The sequence below is a fragment of the Panicum virgatum genome, chromosome 1N (genome assembly GCF_016808335.1).
Source record: "Panicum virgatum strain AP13 chromosome 1N, P.virgatum_v5, whole genome shotgun sequence".
Classification (NCBI taxonomy): Eukaryota; Viridiplantae; Streptophyta; class Magnoliopsida; order Poales; family Poaceae; genus Panicum; species Panicum virgatum.
The window spans coordinates 53613774-53630481 of NC_053145.1; the positions used below are offsets into that span (position 1 = coordinate 53613774).

General features: G+C 47.6%; 2 protein-coding genes across 2 annotated transcripts; both read left to right on the plus strand.

Moving 5' to 3' along the window:
- The first annotated feature begins 6569 nt into the window (after window positions 1-6569).
- LOC120656665 (GTP-binding protein YPTM2) lies at window positions 6570-10041 on the plus strand. The gene is made up of 8 exons (XM_039934831.1): window positions 6570-6838; window positions 7744-7816; window positions 8137-8184; window positions 8294-8341; window positions 8980-9051; window positions 9141-9296; window positions 9408-9511; window positions 9602-10041. Exons 1-8 carry the CDS (start codon window positions 6825-6827, stop codon window positions 9696-9698), a joined length of 612 nt encoding a protein of 203 aa, XP_039790765.1. The 5' UTR covers window positions 6570-6824; the 3' UTR covers window positions 9699-10041.
- A 4076-nt stretch (window positions 10042-14117) lies between these two features.
- LOC120656664 (phospholipase A1-Ibeta2, chloroplastic-like) lies at window positions 14118-16275 on the plus strand. The gene has a single exon (XM_039934830.1). The coding sequence runs from the start codon at window positions 14418-14420 to the stop codon at window positions 16041-16043; it is 1626 nt and encodes a 541-aa protein (XP_039790764.1). The 5' UTR covers window positions 14118-14417; the 3' UTR covers window positions 16044-16275.
- The last annotated feature ends 433 nt before the right edge of the window (window positions 16276-16708 follow it).

The following is a 16708-nucleotide window of genomic DNA, read 5'->3' on the forward strand; positions in this document are numbered from 1 at the left end:
ATGAATGCCGGTTTAATTGATGCCAAGCTGGTAGGTGGGGAGGCATCTCTAGATTGCACACTAATTCTAACTGAAGGAAATTCTGCCAAATCTTTTGCAGTAAGTTGTAATTTAATGTCGTTAGTTTTTATCTCAGTTCTTCATATAGAGATACTGAGAAACTATGCTATTAAAGGGCAACCAAACATTAAGGATGTGTTTGGTTGGGAGTCAACATGGGATGGGATGGTCCCTGTTTCGGGAGATGAAAAAAATGGCAACTTGTAGAAGGGCAACCAAACACCCTAAACAGTACATTGTTTAGCAAAAGAAAAAAAAATGTCAGCCCAAACCACAACTCAATGTTTAGCAGCCAGGAAACTTCTCACGATGGAAAAGACAATCCAGTTCATTTTGTGATTGAAAGGCAGCTTGTAGAAGGCTTGAGCAATGTGAGGGGTTGGCAACTAGGTAAGCTAAATAAGGATATGTGTGTGTCGTCAAAACCTGGTATACTTGTCAGACTGAATGCAAAAGTCTGAAACAAATGCAGAAACAAAGACACTGAAAACTGAATAGCAGGGACAGAGATTGAACCATCATAACATGCATCGATAAGACAATCATCCCTAAACTATACTCCTCATGTTTAGCCAGTGTTAGATAATAACTAGTATAAAACAATCAAAGTATGAGCCTATCGCAATCTAACACATGCAAAGGCACTTTACTGAAATAAAATCAAAATACTATTGTTCAGATGTTTCATGGGTAAATACTAACCATGCAGGGTGAGGGATTCAAAGCATAAAATGCCAAGAGCAGAGCATATTTATGTACATGCATAATCATCGATGAGCTGGACCTCATTGGGGGGGGGGGGGGGCTTACTATAAGGTGTTGTGATTGGCACCAGATGGGTTAAGACTTGCAGCAGGAGGTTATGACTCAAATATCACTTTGTGAAAATATTGCCAGGATTTTAACAAAATGGAGTTCCACAAAGAATGTCATATATCTCATGGATGCCACACTAAATAAAATTATAAATTTCAAATTTGTATCTTATCTTAATTTTTACTGTGATAACAGGCTCCCAGGAGTGAAGAAATAAGGGCTCTTTCATGGAGCACAGAAGGACAGCTACTACTAGTAGCTTGCACTCGCAATGGATACATTTTTATTATAAAAAATGATAAATTTGAAATGTATTCAACATTGAAGAACTTTGACAATGCATCTATATAGTGTGCTTCATGGCACTCTTCCAAAAGTCAGTTCATTTTTGGAGGCTATGCCCACATCTCTACTCAAACCCTCATCCACCCTACCCCAAGAATCAAATTAGAAGGTTCTGACTCTTTTACTTCAATTCTGACTCTTTTACTTCTTTAAAATAGATTTATGATGTAGATATGAAATACGAGGATGTGCAAACAACTATTTCTCACACAATTAGTTCCATTGACCCGTGAGTGCAAGCATATTTTGCTTAAGCATTGTCTGATTGGAATTTATTAAAGGCAAATGAATTTTTCACTCTCCCTCCCTCCTCTGCTTACTTTTTTGTGAAATCATGTAGCGTAACCCCTACTTCTACCTGCTGCACAAATCCTCTATAAACCATTTATCCTAATCCCTACAACAATGCATAATCAATATAATTCATCACTTGAAAAAAAATGACCACTGAAAATCTGCTCTAATTTTATGTATTCGCATTGCAGAACTTATCACAGTGGTTCTGTACAAGGTATTACATATACCTCTGATGATACAATAGTATATGTGGGCGCTGATTGCACTACAATGTTTTGGCTTGTGAAAGATAATTCTAAACGCAAATAAAAGGATGTTATGATTCCTGCGAAAGTATGATTCTAAATAAGTATGCTTGTAATATTTTTTACTTCATATATGTTGTTGGGAAACGAGATGTCTCTAATACCCACTATGCTGAGGACATACACCTAAGACACACCAACTCACTCTAGATTTTGTTAGTTTTTTCAATTTCTAGCTACTTAGTGTATAATGTTCTTTCGACGGCACAGCCGCTTTCTCGCTTCCGGGTGGCAGAGCTAGATGAAGCTGGCATCCGGGAGGCAGAGACTTCCTACGATGAATCCAAGACCCTTTTTTGTGATCCCAAGTGGTAGAGCCAGCCAACGATTGATGACAACTTATACAATAAGTACTTAGAAACTGGGAGACTAACAATTACAAAACACTTGCTTTATTACAACACAATATTATTACACAAGAGTACACAACACACTCTCTCTTTGTGGCTATCCTAGCACTCACCCTTCTCATCTACCATGCTCTTAGATAGATGTCATAGCAAGGAGGGGGTCCTCTATTTATAGACCAAGGCGGATCATAGGGTGATGAAATATGTCCCCCCTTCTAGAGAATTCCTAAATATTATAAGGTTTTCTAATTTATTTATTAGTAATTCTAGAGTACTCCATGAAATATCTTCTTATTGCCTTGTAGGGAATACTCTAGAAGTTTGCTTTGCATTCTTCAAACATATGTGTCTTTACAAAAAATAGCTTGTCATATATATGACAATTTTTATCTCAGGTCACTCAAGATCGTAAAGAACCATGATACAATAGTTTTATGCACCGACTCATCAAGGTGAGAATTTTTTGGCAATCTAAGATATATAATATAATTCTTAATTTGATATCATGTTGGACTCACATATCATATTTAGCATTATGAGATCTCATTATGCATTTGCATGCTTTCCCACGAATTACTATATTATATGGTAAGATATAAACTTTTATGGCATTCACTATACATGCATTCCATATGGTGTAATTCATGTACTCTGGTGCAATCAAACAATGACGCATATTTGCTTTTGTCAGTACAAATATAATTAAAGAAGATTGCATATGCTCAAGGACACTAAACATGCACTCCTATACTCCCTCTCAACAACCCAAATGACATTTGGTTTTCCTTTTATTAGTTTTTGTTTTTTGTGGATGAAGCATATGCAAAGTCTTTGTGTTGTTTTAGATGCCAATCAGGACAGGTTGGGAATTTTATAGCAAGTGGGTGACATCTCAGTAAGTTTCTCTTTGTTGTTTTTTCTAAAAGATCTGTTTGGTGTTTGGACAAGCGCAATCTTTCTTGTTTTTATTTATAATTAACAATATTGTGTTATGTAGGTTGATCCAAATGATAGACGCCATTATCTCACTGAAACTGCAAGATGTCAAACTGTTGCTGAAGAGGTCAGAGTCCACAAGGGGGCTATTAATCACATAAAATGACATCTACTGGTAAAGTATAAAAAAGAAATATGCAATATTTTTAGGCATTTTTTAGTTCCCTATTCTGATTACTACTAATTGCAGAAATAGGGAAAATTTGCCTCTACAAGTTCAGATGATACTGTTAGGATATAGGAGGTTGAGGATTGAGGAGTTATGATTTTTTGAGATTCTTGTCAAAAAATAGCAGATGCTGATGCATGTGCAACAAATCATCTTGCTACTACTGAAAATTCAGTTTTTTGGAGCGGTTGGTTCTACAACTGAGTTTGATGATGGTGAAACCGAAGGATAGTCTATTCCTACAAAATGTTGTCTAGAAGTTCTAGCTTAGCAGAATTTATTGTTATGTACAATTAAACCTTTTTTTGCCTCATATGCTCCTGTTAACTATTCGGGTTGATAGGTTTAACTCTTCCTCCATGGTAACTTGTTTAAGGGTTTAGTGCTCCCCATGTTCAACCATGTATCCAACGCACATCACTTTGCTAGATTGCTACATCTGTGCTGAAGTCTCGAGGGAGTTATTGGATCCGTGATATTCAATGGGTGCCCTGAGTCCCTGACCTAACACCACCAAACAAATGCCCCATGTTAAGCATTAGCTTGTTGATTATTCTCCTTTCTACATCTTGATCCTGATAGCTACTACTAGATACTAGCTAGTATGAGTTCTGTTTGGAGTTTAGAAATTTTACCAGGAAATTTAATCGCAGCTCAATCTCGATAGCGCATCGACATCAGAGTATAAGACTTTACAGGAGTGCTACAGTAACCACAGATGCGAGTACCGAAGACAAGTTGGCAGCGGGGGAGCTCTCCACGGTCAAGCAAGGAGGCAAGCAGTGAAGTAGGGGGAACTTGGCCCTTAAAATGGGATATGCCTTTTTTTTCTTCAAAGAAAAAAGGAGATGCCTTCTGCACTGATGTTTAAACCTAGGAACGTAGGATAAGACTTACAATCAGTGAGGGAATACCTATTGCAGAGTACATTCTAGACATAAAGCAATAATAGGTTAGACAGGAAAATCTGATGCAGCATAATAAAGTTCAATTCGTGTATGTAATCCCAATATTCCAACAACCATGGATTTGCTGAAATGTTGACTTATCAATTATCATACACATTTCACATGGCTGTATACAGTTGAAGCAACCACAAATGCGTTTGAGGGAGTGTAGCAAGACAAACTTGTCGTTTCTCTTCTGACAAAGAGCATTCCTAGAGACAGGCATAGAGTTACCCATGGAGCTTTCCAAGCACATCCAGAAAGAGCAGCAAAGGTCGCAAGTGATCCAGGAAGCAACATGTGAAGAAGGCCAAATTCACAGATCACAAGCAACTGAAGCAAGACACTTGCAGGAAAGAGGATCGAAAGGCGTCATGTTTTCGTAGAGGATGAGGCAGACGCACGTGACGTCCTTGATTTGGCGCTGCATCTGGTACAGGTGGCGCCCGAGGAAGTCGACGGCGAACGGGCGCTCCTTGACTGTCGACTCACAGAGCGTCCACCTCCTCCACCATGGCAGCGGCCACACGCATGGGTGCCAGACTGCCAGTGGCCTCCAGCCCGCCTCGGTGGAGAGGTAGGCACGCCGGCCTGCACGTCCTCTAGCTTCCTCTATTCTTCAGCGTTGCCAAGCCGAACGTCCTCCTTCGGTCCTTCCCCCACAATGCACGAATAAACAGATTGTCGGGAGGTGCACCTCTGCCTCGGCATACTTGTGCCGTTACCGCTGGAGTCGTCTCAAAATGAGAATGGGCTGGGTCGACTCGCTGGCTTTCTGGCCCGACCCACAATAGTAAGGTTAATGGGCCACCGGGTCTGTTTCAAATGAGAAACAGACGATTTAGAGCTGGACAAATGAGAAACGGTCCATTTAGAGCTGGACAAATGAGAAACGGTCCATTTAGAACTGAAATCTGTTGACCTGATGGGTGGATAAGGTTAACCTGTGGCGTGACACTTTCCCCACGTGACTCCATCCACAAATCTGCCGCCAGGCTCTCCGCTTCAGCACGAAGGCGAGCGAGTAGGCCGCGGCGGGCGCGTAGGGGGAGTGGAATGGGGATTGCAAAGTGTGATTAGAGGCAGTCGGTTAATTATAAAATTATCCAATCCTCTAATACTTCTTAGATGTTGATCCGGTGGCCCAGATTGAAATTTGCACGGTTTGCATGAAGAAGTTGATTTGCACATGATATATTCCCTGCATCAAGTCCAAGTGGAGAAAGATATTGCCAAGTCACTTGGATAACAAGCCAACACAGTATCAACACAAGTCATGAAGCCGAATCAAGCAAGAAGCCATCCAAGTCAAAACAAAAAAAACGGTAGATTCATTTTGCATCTAGCAATTTTGATAGGTTCACCATGGGCCCTTCTCGATTCATGCATGCAATTGTTGGGTCACCATGAGGGGTATTGTTATATTAATCTTGGTAAAAAGAATTTCAGTTGTTTTGAATATTTAGTCTTTATAGTATAGATAGATAAAATAAGTACCATTAGATTAGTTATAAAATATATTTTTTATAATAAATTTATTTGGAGATATGAGCACTAATACTATTTACTATAAATTTAGTTAAATTTGAAATAATTTGATCAGCATGGATCCCCTAATTGCATTTTTATAGACGGAGAATGTACTCGTCAACATGAGAGCGCTAGCTGTTCGTCGGGTCTCTATTTTGCAGCCAGGATACGAATAGGTATTTCAACCGTCCGATCATATTATCATGCAAATCGTGCCGCACATAGGATAGTAATGGGTCATGGCCCTAGTCATCATTTCATAGCCCAACTTAGCATTTACTTTTTTAGCTCAAAATTATATATGATCAGAGTCCGGCTCTTTTAGAACCCAGTCTTTAGATTGTCTAGGTTAAATTTGACAGCCCTTTAGCACCCCTAGCCGCACGTCTTGCGCTTCACGCGAGTTTATTAGATTTGCCATACTAGCAATTACTCCCTCTATTTTAAATTGTAAGTTATTCCAACTCTTTCAGAGAGTCAAACTACGTTTAAATTTGGTCGAAATTATAAAATAATTGTAAAGATTTATAGCAGTGAATAGTAAAGTATGAATCCAATAATACTTATCTAGTATTATAAATATTAGTAATTTATTGTATGAATTTGATTAAATTTGAAATATATTGATTCTCTAAAAAAAATATAATCACCAGCGATGAAGTACTACCAGCAAACTCGTGCCGGGCACCGACGCACGGAACCACGGAGGTCAAACCGAACACGTTGTCTGGCCAGCACGGCCGCCCCGCCCGGCCGCCCGTGTGCCCGGGCTCGGTCGCACCGAAGCAAACGCGCAAACCATGGACGCGTTCCATTGGACGCGGAATGGACACTCGAGACGAAGCTAAAGGTAAGACGTGCCCAAAGGCACTGAATTCCCTCTCCAACCACCTGCCTCCCTGCGTCTCTTCCTTCGGCCCCCAACCCAGATCATTCGTTCGGACCGACATCCCTCCATCTCCGTTCGAGACCGCCGCCGGCAACCGATTCCGCCAGATTTGAGTCGACAATGAATCCCGAGTAGTAAGGCCTCCGATCCTCCTCTCCCCCTTAATCTCTCGCTCCCGTAATTTGTTGGATTTTCGCTCCCCTGCTGTGGATGCGGTTGTAACTTTTACGGGGTTCTAATCAGGTGCGCGCTGGTAGGCCTCGGCAGTATTGGATCTGGATCTGGGGATCTGCGTTCCAAATTAGGATTTCATGGAAAAAAAAATGTTGTTTAGCTTGAGGATGGCGTGTTTACTCGGTTTAAGTTATGCTTTGATTTGTATTGCGTGGCCAGAATGCAATCTTGTGTTAGGCATATGTTTAGTGGGTTAAAAAAATATGGAGCTGGGGAGAATTAAATGGGAACTCAATCATGATTGCTTTATATATAATTTTTGTTTGTATTTTGCGGTGGCCTCTTTTTCTGCATGAACACATGCTGAAAAATCCTTCATTTGTCGAAGGTTTGCATATGTTGCACTTATGTAAACAGCACTAGAGTTATTTTGTTTTAGTCACAGAAGAATTTTTCTCTCAATATATGCCCAATATGGAACGAGTACATGTCTAAATTGTTGAGTAGGCAAATATTGAAGTATTACCTTGTTTCCAATATCTTGACAGTAGCATTGCTGAACCACCATCAGATAGACTAATAACTTCACTACTAACGGAATCTAAACTAGAAATGTATGTCATTTGTGCACAACACATGGTAGATTGGTCTCCTTCTTGACATGCATACTTCAAAACCTTCTTTGGACGAAACACTGAAATTTTGGACTAGACGATTCTGAATAGGACTAGATGAGCATGTTCTTGTTGTGATACTGATCATTCTATCTTGTTGGTGAAGTGATGGAAGCCACCGTGGTCTGCTAGCAATGCATCCTGTTAATGTAATGCACTACTTAATCCTGTTTTCCTTTCTGCAATTTCAGTGACTACCTTTTCAAGCTTTTGCTTATTGGTGATTCTGGTGTTGGGAAGTCTTGCTTGCTTCTCAGATTTGCGGTGAGAACTCCTATCCCTTCTCATGATTACTTGTTGATACTTCTATGCTGCAATGGTGGATTTCTCCAGTGTAGTTTTTGAAATATAAATAAATGTACATTGGAAAAAAATATCCACTGTTTGACTTAACCTTACAACTGCAGCCAAACAAATATTGGTTATAACTTATAAGTGTCGGCATCATGGAGAGGTTCTTTCGAAGTTTCCTAATGCAGGACAATAGTTACTTATATTAACATGTCATCGTTGAAGCTTAATGTACTGAATATTTTCTTGCTTAGAATGTGGATGTTACTGATACACCATTTGTTTATGATTAGGATGATTCATATCTGGACAGCTACATCAGCACAATCGGAGTTGATTTTGTAAGTGCATATCAAATTCATTTACATACTTCTGAAAATAATTCATATTTTTTAGTTAAGTTTTGCATGTGGCCTAGCAATAAGTTTTTCTTTTTTTACATTTTTACAGAAAATTCGGACAGTAGAGCAAGATGGGAAGACCATAAAGCTTCAAATCGTAAGACTACTGTGCTATACTCAGTTATACCTTTTCATCGTAGCCATTGTAGTAAAATAGATATATGTTGGCTAATCGTGTAGGAAATAAGTTTGAATGTGATTTAGCATAGGTCCTCACACTAATTAGCAGATGAACCAATGTTCTCCAACTGGAAATGATATCTCTACTGTTCATATACCCTATTGCATATTGATTCGAGGTTGCTTCATTAGTACAATTGCACAAATGACTAATTATCTATCTCAAGCAACTAGCATGATCGTAACTTCTGTAGGGAATAGGGATGTTCTTGGTCTGTCCTTGTTATTTGAGGGTGTTGAACATTTGTTACTGTTTTGCAAGCTGACATGATATTGATTTGAAGGAGAATTTTTAATCTATAGATGAGTCAGATTTTGTTGTTGAATATGTAGTAGTGACAATACATCTTCCACAGATTGGTTTTGTTAAAATTATGTAATCTAGAACTGTAATTTGAGTGGTAACAAACTTACAGAACTATGCATCAATGTTGAGAGAACGCCATAGACTAATTCACATAGCAACAAACAACAGTCCAGATTTTTTCTACCAACACATTTATGATATAACTACTGTGCAGTTCTTCAACTGACATGGTTTTGTAATTGTTGCAGTGGGATACTGCTGGGCAAGAGCGTTTCAGGACAATCACTAGCAGTTACTACCGAGGAGCTCATGGAATCATTGTAAGTTGACCGTCTGAACTGTCTTTCTGAAACTTCTTAACCATCTTGATCATTTGATTATACCATTTGTATCTTTTGATTGGTTGCAGATTGTATATGATGTTACAGACCAAGATAGCTTCAACAACGTGAAGCAGTGGTTGAACGAAATTGACCGTTATGCAAGCGACAATGTTAACAAGCTTCTTGTTGGGAACAAGAGTGATCTAACTGCCAACAAAGTTGTGGCAACTGAGACAGCGAAGGTAAGTTCTCCAGATTTCATGAATAGATCATGACGTCATCTGCAATTCTTCATGTTCACCACACCCTAGGGCTTGTTCAGACATTTAAAATTGATTAACAACACCATTCAGGCGTTTGCTGACGAGATGGGCATCCCATTCATGGAGACGAGTGCAAAAAACGCCATCAATGTCGAGCAGGCTTTCATGGCTATGGCCGCATCCATCAAGGACAGGTATAGCCAACATTTCTAACTGGTCAATATTCCATTGTTATATTTAGATTCTATTGTTCTAATTTGAATCCTGCTTGCTGCTGTTCTCAGGATGGCCAGCCAACCAGCCGCGTCAAACGCAAGGCCAGCGACCGTGCAGATTCGCGGGCAGCCTGTCAACCAGAAGACGTCATGCTGCTCGTCCTAAGATCACCTGATTTTTTTGGTTCCCTGTAAACGACACGCTATTACTTACCGTTCGCGCATTTCGCGAAAAATGTATTTGCATTATTTGTTCAGCAAACGCCCTTGCTGATAGCATCTGTTCGTTGGTCAGATGATTAGAGAGCTGCAGATGTGTAAGAACACCGTTGTAGAGAGAGGACCTGCAGTTCTCTCTCAACCTAAGGAGCAAACAGCAGCAATTTCATTACCTTCATTCTTTTCTACCTTACAACCACACTGTTTATAAATCACGCGTTGCATTTGTGAACAGCTATTGTAATCTCTAGTTGCATATTCATAGTGAGTTGAAATTCCTGTGTGGGCAACATGTTTCTCCTTAGTTGGGTGGTCAAGTTCATCTGCAATCATTGTGTCTCATGACAGGCCCTTGTGGTCTCGCACTGATTAGTGGATCAGTGGATGTGATGCACCTTTTCCTGCTCGAATATGCAGTGCGTTGCCGTGCAGAACAGAGGACCATGACCTGCCGCAGGCCCCGCCACCACCGCCAAATGCTGCGTCCTGTGCTGTGGTGTCCCATGTTAGCATCAGATAATAAAGTTTGACAAGTGAAGCGATATTCTTCTGTCGGGACACTGAGAAATTGTGATCTTCTCGATTTTTCCTTGAATATTCTACTATTATTGTATTAATATAAGGTCCTTATCATAAATCTTCGGTCGCTTCCAGAAAATTCACATAAAATCTCTCGAGTCATCAGTCATCACAGATATCTCACAAAGGCTGGCAACAGTTTTTTACCCGAACACGCGGGGGTAGGAGCAGGTCCATTATTTTTTTATCGAGGAAACTACCGACTTTTATAAAAGACAAATAAAATTTTGGATAGAGAATCTCTGACCATGGCAGCTAGGGATGCTGGGGCAGGACCATAACTCATGGTATTATATGAAGAAGATGCTCGGTCTTTCAAAAAAAATCTGGAGATGCTTGAAGAGTTTACAGCACTGCATCACTGTATTAAGAAAAGGTTTACAGGGCAGAGGAAGGCCGTGCTCCCGCTCTGCCATTGTTGGGATCTCTTTCTCCTGGGGGCGCTGGACAGCGCTCGCGCGCCGCCACAGCGTCGCGGCGAACGGTACATCTTCTTCCTCCTACTGTTTTTCTTCCTCCTCCCTCCTCCTTTCTTCTTTCTTCTTCCTTCTCTATTCCTACCGTCGCCCCCGCCGGCGACCACCTCCCCCGGCTCCGGCGGCCTCCACCGCCCCTGCCGCAGCTCTCCACCGCCGCCGCACTAACCGAGCACGCCACCGCGCCGTCCCGTCGCCCCCGCCGCCGGCCACCGCCCACCGGTTGTCCGGCACCGCCTGGCCGGCGGCGCTCCCGCGCCGCCGCGCCCTCCGCCGGACAACCCGCCTCCACCGCCGGGCCGCCGCCACCCCCGGCCCCTTCCTCTATGGCCGGTGGCCATGGGAGCCGGCGAGCCGCCCCCCACCCCCAGCAACCCGATTCATGAAGGTTGCTCCGCCTACCTCCCACCCTCCATGGCCGCCCCCTCTCCCCTCCCCCCAAACCCTAGCTCCAGCTCGGCGGCGGCGACGACGCGCGCCCTATAAGAAATCTGCTTTTCTCCTGCTTGATTGTCGCGGAGGTCTACCGTGGCCCCACCCCCACGGAGCATCTACATGCCGTCTCCTATCACGTATTCACGTCCTGTGTGGGACCTGGATGAACCACGACGAGCCGTGGTGCTCCCCGATGCATTGCCCTGTCCCCACAGATTGATGCACACCGCCGGCGCTGCCGCTCCAGAGCACCAGAGCCCAACACGAGGGACGGAGGGAGCGCGTCCGTCCGCGAGATCTTCTTGTCCTGAAGCCCCAACCACAACCCAGCGCCACGACAACGTGGCGATTCCCTCTTGCGCCCGCTTTACGGAAAGGCGACTAGTGGCCGTGCCCATCTCGCCGGCGCCACCCGCCCGCATGATTCGCCCGGAAAAGCCCGGCGCTCTCGTGCGGAGCGGGGATACCAATTCAGCACGAGGATCACGCACAGTGCGCGCGGGGGTTTCTGCACGCGGGAGGGGAGGAGATCGGAAACTGGATCCGGACTTCGTGGCTGCTCCCGCGTGGGCGTGTGGCCCGAGAATTCCTGCGAGTGCGGGAAGGAGACAAGCAGTAGATCGCCGGAAAAATGTTGCGATCGGAGAAGACGCCGCGACCGTATCGGCGTGGATGAAGAAGAAGACGGCACGACGCAAGAACCACCAAACTTTGGACTGCCGAGCTGTACCATGTACTATGTACCCGTGTGGGTGTGGTACACCGATTTGTCTGGCCAGATGGAGTTTGTAATCTTTCTTGGATCCGAGAAGCTCCATGATCCGAGAGCGATTTTTTTTATAAAAAAAAACTCAAACACTTTACACCATGCTTCAGTACTAGGCACTTTGTCAACGCCCGTATAAGGATTTCTTTTTCAGAAATAATAAAAATTTTGGACGGAGAAGCAGCAGTTCCTTCTTTTTTTGTGCGCAAGCTGGTCCTAGCATACTACTCAAGCAAGAAAGCCATCATAATTTAGTGGCCAAGCCAGTGGGCCCCCCGGGGGCCAACTAAACAACTTGGCCCGAGACGAACGCGACGCCCACTAGTGCCCCAGCCGTGTCCGTGTGGTGTTTAGCGTACGTGGCCAACTCACCCGCGCTTTCATCCATCTCCCGGGACGGGAGGGCCGCGCCACCGCTCCCAGCTGACCCCAACCCTTTCCGTCACGTTCCTCACGTCAAAGCTGTGTTCACGACGCGAATTGACAATTATCCTCTTATTTTTATCGTCCCCGTCCACCATGCTCTTCCACCACCAGACTAACAATCCACCATGCCGGTTGTGGATTGGCCACCGGAACCATTTCGGCACACCTGAAAAAAGGCCTCGAGCACCTTGTCCTCTCGCTGCCTACTGCTAATGGAGTTTCTGTCCACTGAGATTTTGGCGTGCATCAACTTGCCCCCGGCGTGCGCTCGTCCTAGCGGTTTTTAAGAGATGAACGTAACTCAGTGTGTTTTCGTAGCGGATCTTGTTCAGGGCACAGTACTGCGGTGTTGATATGTCGCCTAACTTCAAAGAGCTTTTTTATTTTAAAAAAAGGGTACTTTTGCAAAAGAAGAGGAAAAAGGGAGATTTAAAGAAGCGAAAATAACACGAAAAAGGACTTTCGTCAGAAAACGGCTTTCACTAGCGGCGTCGGGAGGACAAGGAACGCAGACGAGCCGCTGTAGACAGAGAAATGGAGCCTGCTGTGATTGGTGAACTGTTGATGGATGAAAGGAAAAGGACCCTGTCAACGGAACGCAGAGACCAAACCGGAGGTGACGATTAGATTAGACCATTGGAGCGGGTCCCCACATGCGCATTACGGAATGATTAGCGAGCCCGTCTTGAATCTGACCACCCTTGTTCCAGTTCAAAATTCAGTTCCGTTTCAAACATTTTTCGGCCAACGACTGCAGTCTCCAGTCCGTACCCGTACGTTCATATGGAAAAAGTTCCTACCGACCTTTTCAGAATTCCTTGTGCAACCTTTGACATTCCTCTATGCCTCGATGGCCAAGCGACCCAGCTCGCCGGCATGTCGCGAACACGGTTTGTTTAGTCCGCAAAATGATCGGCATCGATGCTTAAACATCGCCGGACATGTCTGCTAATGGGCGAGCTGGATCGATCGGGCCATCGTGTCCGGCGACAGAACGGGAGGCAAGAGTTGAATTCCACATTTCAGAAAGAAAAAAAAAAGAGTTGAATTCCAGCAGAGAGCCGGGGGGCAGCGCGGATGCAAACACGGTGTTTGACCTGACAGACCAAACCTGTTTCTTTCTTTTTTCTGAAACCCTCCTGCTAACACAACACAACTGCAAGATCGTAGCTGGCGTCTGTTCCTGCAATTCGACAGTCAACACCGCTTGCGTCGGCGAGCCCTGCGTCACTCACCCGGCCGGGGCCGTATGTGAATCCAGGCCCCACGCGCGGTCGCGTGCTGCTCGCCCTGCCATCGATTCGAAACATTTTACCAGGACCGGACCTGGAGCCGCGCGCGGCATGTGGGCACGCGCTCGCTCCTCGGCACGCCCCGCCCACGCCACGAGGACCGGACCAAACCAGGAACGCGCCACGCCACGACGTCGCCGAGCGATCCTTGCCCAGCGATGCCCGGGGCGCCCGGAGGAGCTGACAGGCAGACAGGGACTCGCCGGGTCAAGGCGGCGGCAGCGAAGTCCAACGCACCGCGTAAACCACGCAGCGTCCCGCCGGCGTGGCAACGCTGTCGCGAGCGCGGACTAGTCGGTAGGCGCTCGGCTCGGCTCGGCGGCAGTTGCCGCGCGCGGTGGCAAATCGGATCGGTGGTCAGTCCGTTCCGTCCCCGCACCTGCCCTGCGCAGCGGGCTGCGGGCGCGTACGCCCGCGGCTGACTTTGTCGCGTCCTCGGGGCTACGGAATCGCGACGTCCCTCTGAGTCGCAAGTGGCAACCACTCCATTAACAATTCTCGCCCCGCCCCGCCCCCCGCAGCCCCGCTTATAAAAACCCCGTCGCCCACCGTGTCACCTCACATTTCGGTAGCTAGCTACTAGCAAAGCTCGGGGGCGACCTGGTGAGCAAAGTCTACAGGGTATACAATACCAGCACATCGCAGCGCAGCGCTTCGATTAGGAGGATCTCGGAAGGAGGCAGACGGACCCGATGACAATCGCAGCGGCGGTGACCGCGCCCACGACCGCGCCAGTGCACGCCGCGCCGCGCCACGCCGCGCCCGCGGTCCAGCCGCGCGCGCCGCCGCGCCGGGACCCGTCGCCGCTGAACCCGAACACGCCGGCGCAGGCGCTCCGCTCGGCGAGCTCCGCGCCCCCCTCGTCCTCGGCGGCGGCGGCGGACGGAGCCAGGGCTCACATCGCCAACCTCGACAAGGTGCTCGGGAAGCCGCCGAGGCCCGCGAGCCACGCCGCCGCGGCGGCCAGGCAGGAGCAGGAGCAGGAGCAGGAGCAGGAGCCGCTCAGCGTCCGCCACGGCCTGCTCAACGCGCTCAACCTCTCCTTCTTCGTGCCCATGCCCGGGATGCGGGCGCGCACGGCCGCCGACGAGCACATGTCGCCGCGCAGCCTCATGCACATGCAGCAGCTGCTCTCCGCCGACTCCCCGCGCGCGTCCCCGAGGTCCACCATCGCGCCGCGCTGGCGGAGCCTCCACGGGGAAGGCGGCTGGGCGGGGCTCCTCGACCCGCTCGACTCCGACCTCCGCCGCGAGCTCCTCCGCTACGGCGACTTCGTGCAGGCGGCCTACCAGGCCTTCCACTCGCTGCCCACGGCGTCGGCGAGGCACCGCGGGCTCATGCTCCCCGACCGCTCCTACCGCCCCACGCGCAGCCTCTTCGCCACCTCCGCGCTGTCCATGCCGCCGTGGGCCAAGCGCCCCAACACGCCCGAGTGGCTCACGCAGCAGTCCAACTGGATCGGCTACGTCGCCGTGTGCGAGTCCGAGCGGGAGGTCGCCCGCATGGGCCGCCGCGACATCGCCATCGTGCTGCGCGGCACCGCCACCTGCCTCGAGTGGGCGGAGAACCTCCGCGCCTCGCTGGTGCCCCTCGACGGCGAGAGCAGCGACGGCGCGGACACCGGAGCGGAGGAGCCCAAGGTGGCGCGGGGCTTCCTCAGCCTCTACAAGACGGCCGGGGAGAAGGTCAAGAGCCTGTCCGAGGAGGTCATGGACGAGGTCCGGCGCCTCATGGAGAAGTACAAGGGCGAGGAGCTCAGCATCACGGTCGTCGGCCACAGCCTCGGCGCCGCCCTGGCGCTCCTCGTCGCCGACGAGGTCGCCACCTCCATCCCCGACGCGCCGCCCGTCGCCGTGGTCTCCTTCGGCGGGCCCAAGGTGGGCAACGGCGCGTTCGTGGACAGGCTCAGCAGCAGCGGCAAGGTCAACGTCCTGCGCATCGTGAACGCGGGCGACGTGGTCACCAAGGTGCCCGGGGTGGCGCCGCGGCTGCCGCACAAGAAGGAGCAGTACCAGCACGTCGGCGCGGAGCTCCGGATCGACAGCAAGAACTCGCCGTGCCTCCGCCCGGACGCGGGACCCGCCTGCCGGCACGACCTGGAGGCGTACCTGCACCTCATCGACGGGTTCACGGGGACGGGGCGGCCCTTCCGGCACGACGCCCGCCGCAGCGTCATCCGGCTGCTGCAGCTGCAGAGGGGAAACGTCAAGAAGGAGTACGTGAACCGCGCGCGCGAGCTCGGCGTCGACCCCGCCGCGCCGGCGGACGTCGGCCGGAGCATGGCGTACGGCAACTGCGCCATCGCGAGCCCCTCGTGACGGGATCAAATTACCCGTCTGCTTCAGTGGGCCGTCTTGTAAAATGTAAATTTTGTAGGAGGAAGAAGAATTCTTTCGTTAGTGGCCGTTGCGAGCGGGGAAATATCTCTCATTTTCCGCTCTCTTTTTTTCGATTACCAATTACCATGCAGGTACAGGAAAGACTAAGCAAGCGCAAGTGCGCAGATCAATCAATCCAGTGAAAACGTGACCTTGATGTTTTCTTTGCCTCTTACCGATGTCAATTTCTCATTGGTTCAGTTTTTCTTTCTGAGAGAGATCGGCTCCTCTCCTCTGTACCCGAAAGCTCGTAGTCGTAGGTAACTTGGAAATTTTCAACCCGTAGATGGCGTGCGAAAACTGACGGTTAATATCAACATCAAAGCATCAGCAAGACCAAAATGTTTTAAAATCCTCGGATGCATCATGCTTGTGCAAGTTGTGACCATCGAGCTGCTACTGTCCTGTAATTCACGTTTCTAGTTGCGAGTTGCAACACTCTTGCTGATTGAGCAAAGCTGTTGCGGTCTTTCAGTACTAGTATTTGGCTTTGACAGTAAAAGTTGATCGAGCAAGTTCGTTTTTTTTTCGACGAACCGATCGAGCAAGTTCTCATCGCAGTAGGAGCTAGATTCCCACGTGTCTTATTATTGGACCTATGCGAG

What these genes read in the sequence shown, in the direction of transcription:
- LOC120656665 (XM_039934831.1), top strand. An exon ending in GAGGAGCTCATGGAATCATT is followed by an intron (nt 9,052 to 9,140) that starts GTAAGTTGACCG and finishes GATTGGTTGCAG; the next exon opens with ATTGTATATGATGTTACAGA. An exon ending in GCCGCATCCATCAAGGACAG is followed by an intron (nt 9,512 to 9,601) that starts GTATAGCCAACA and finishes TGCTGTTCTCAG; the next exon opens with GATGGCCAGCCAACCAGCCG.
- LOC120656664 (XM_039934830.1), top strand. Translation starts at nt 14,418, where the DNA reads ATGACAATCGCAGCGGCGGTGACCGCGCCCACGACCGCGCCAGTGCAC.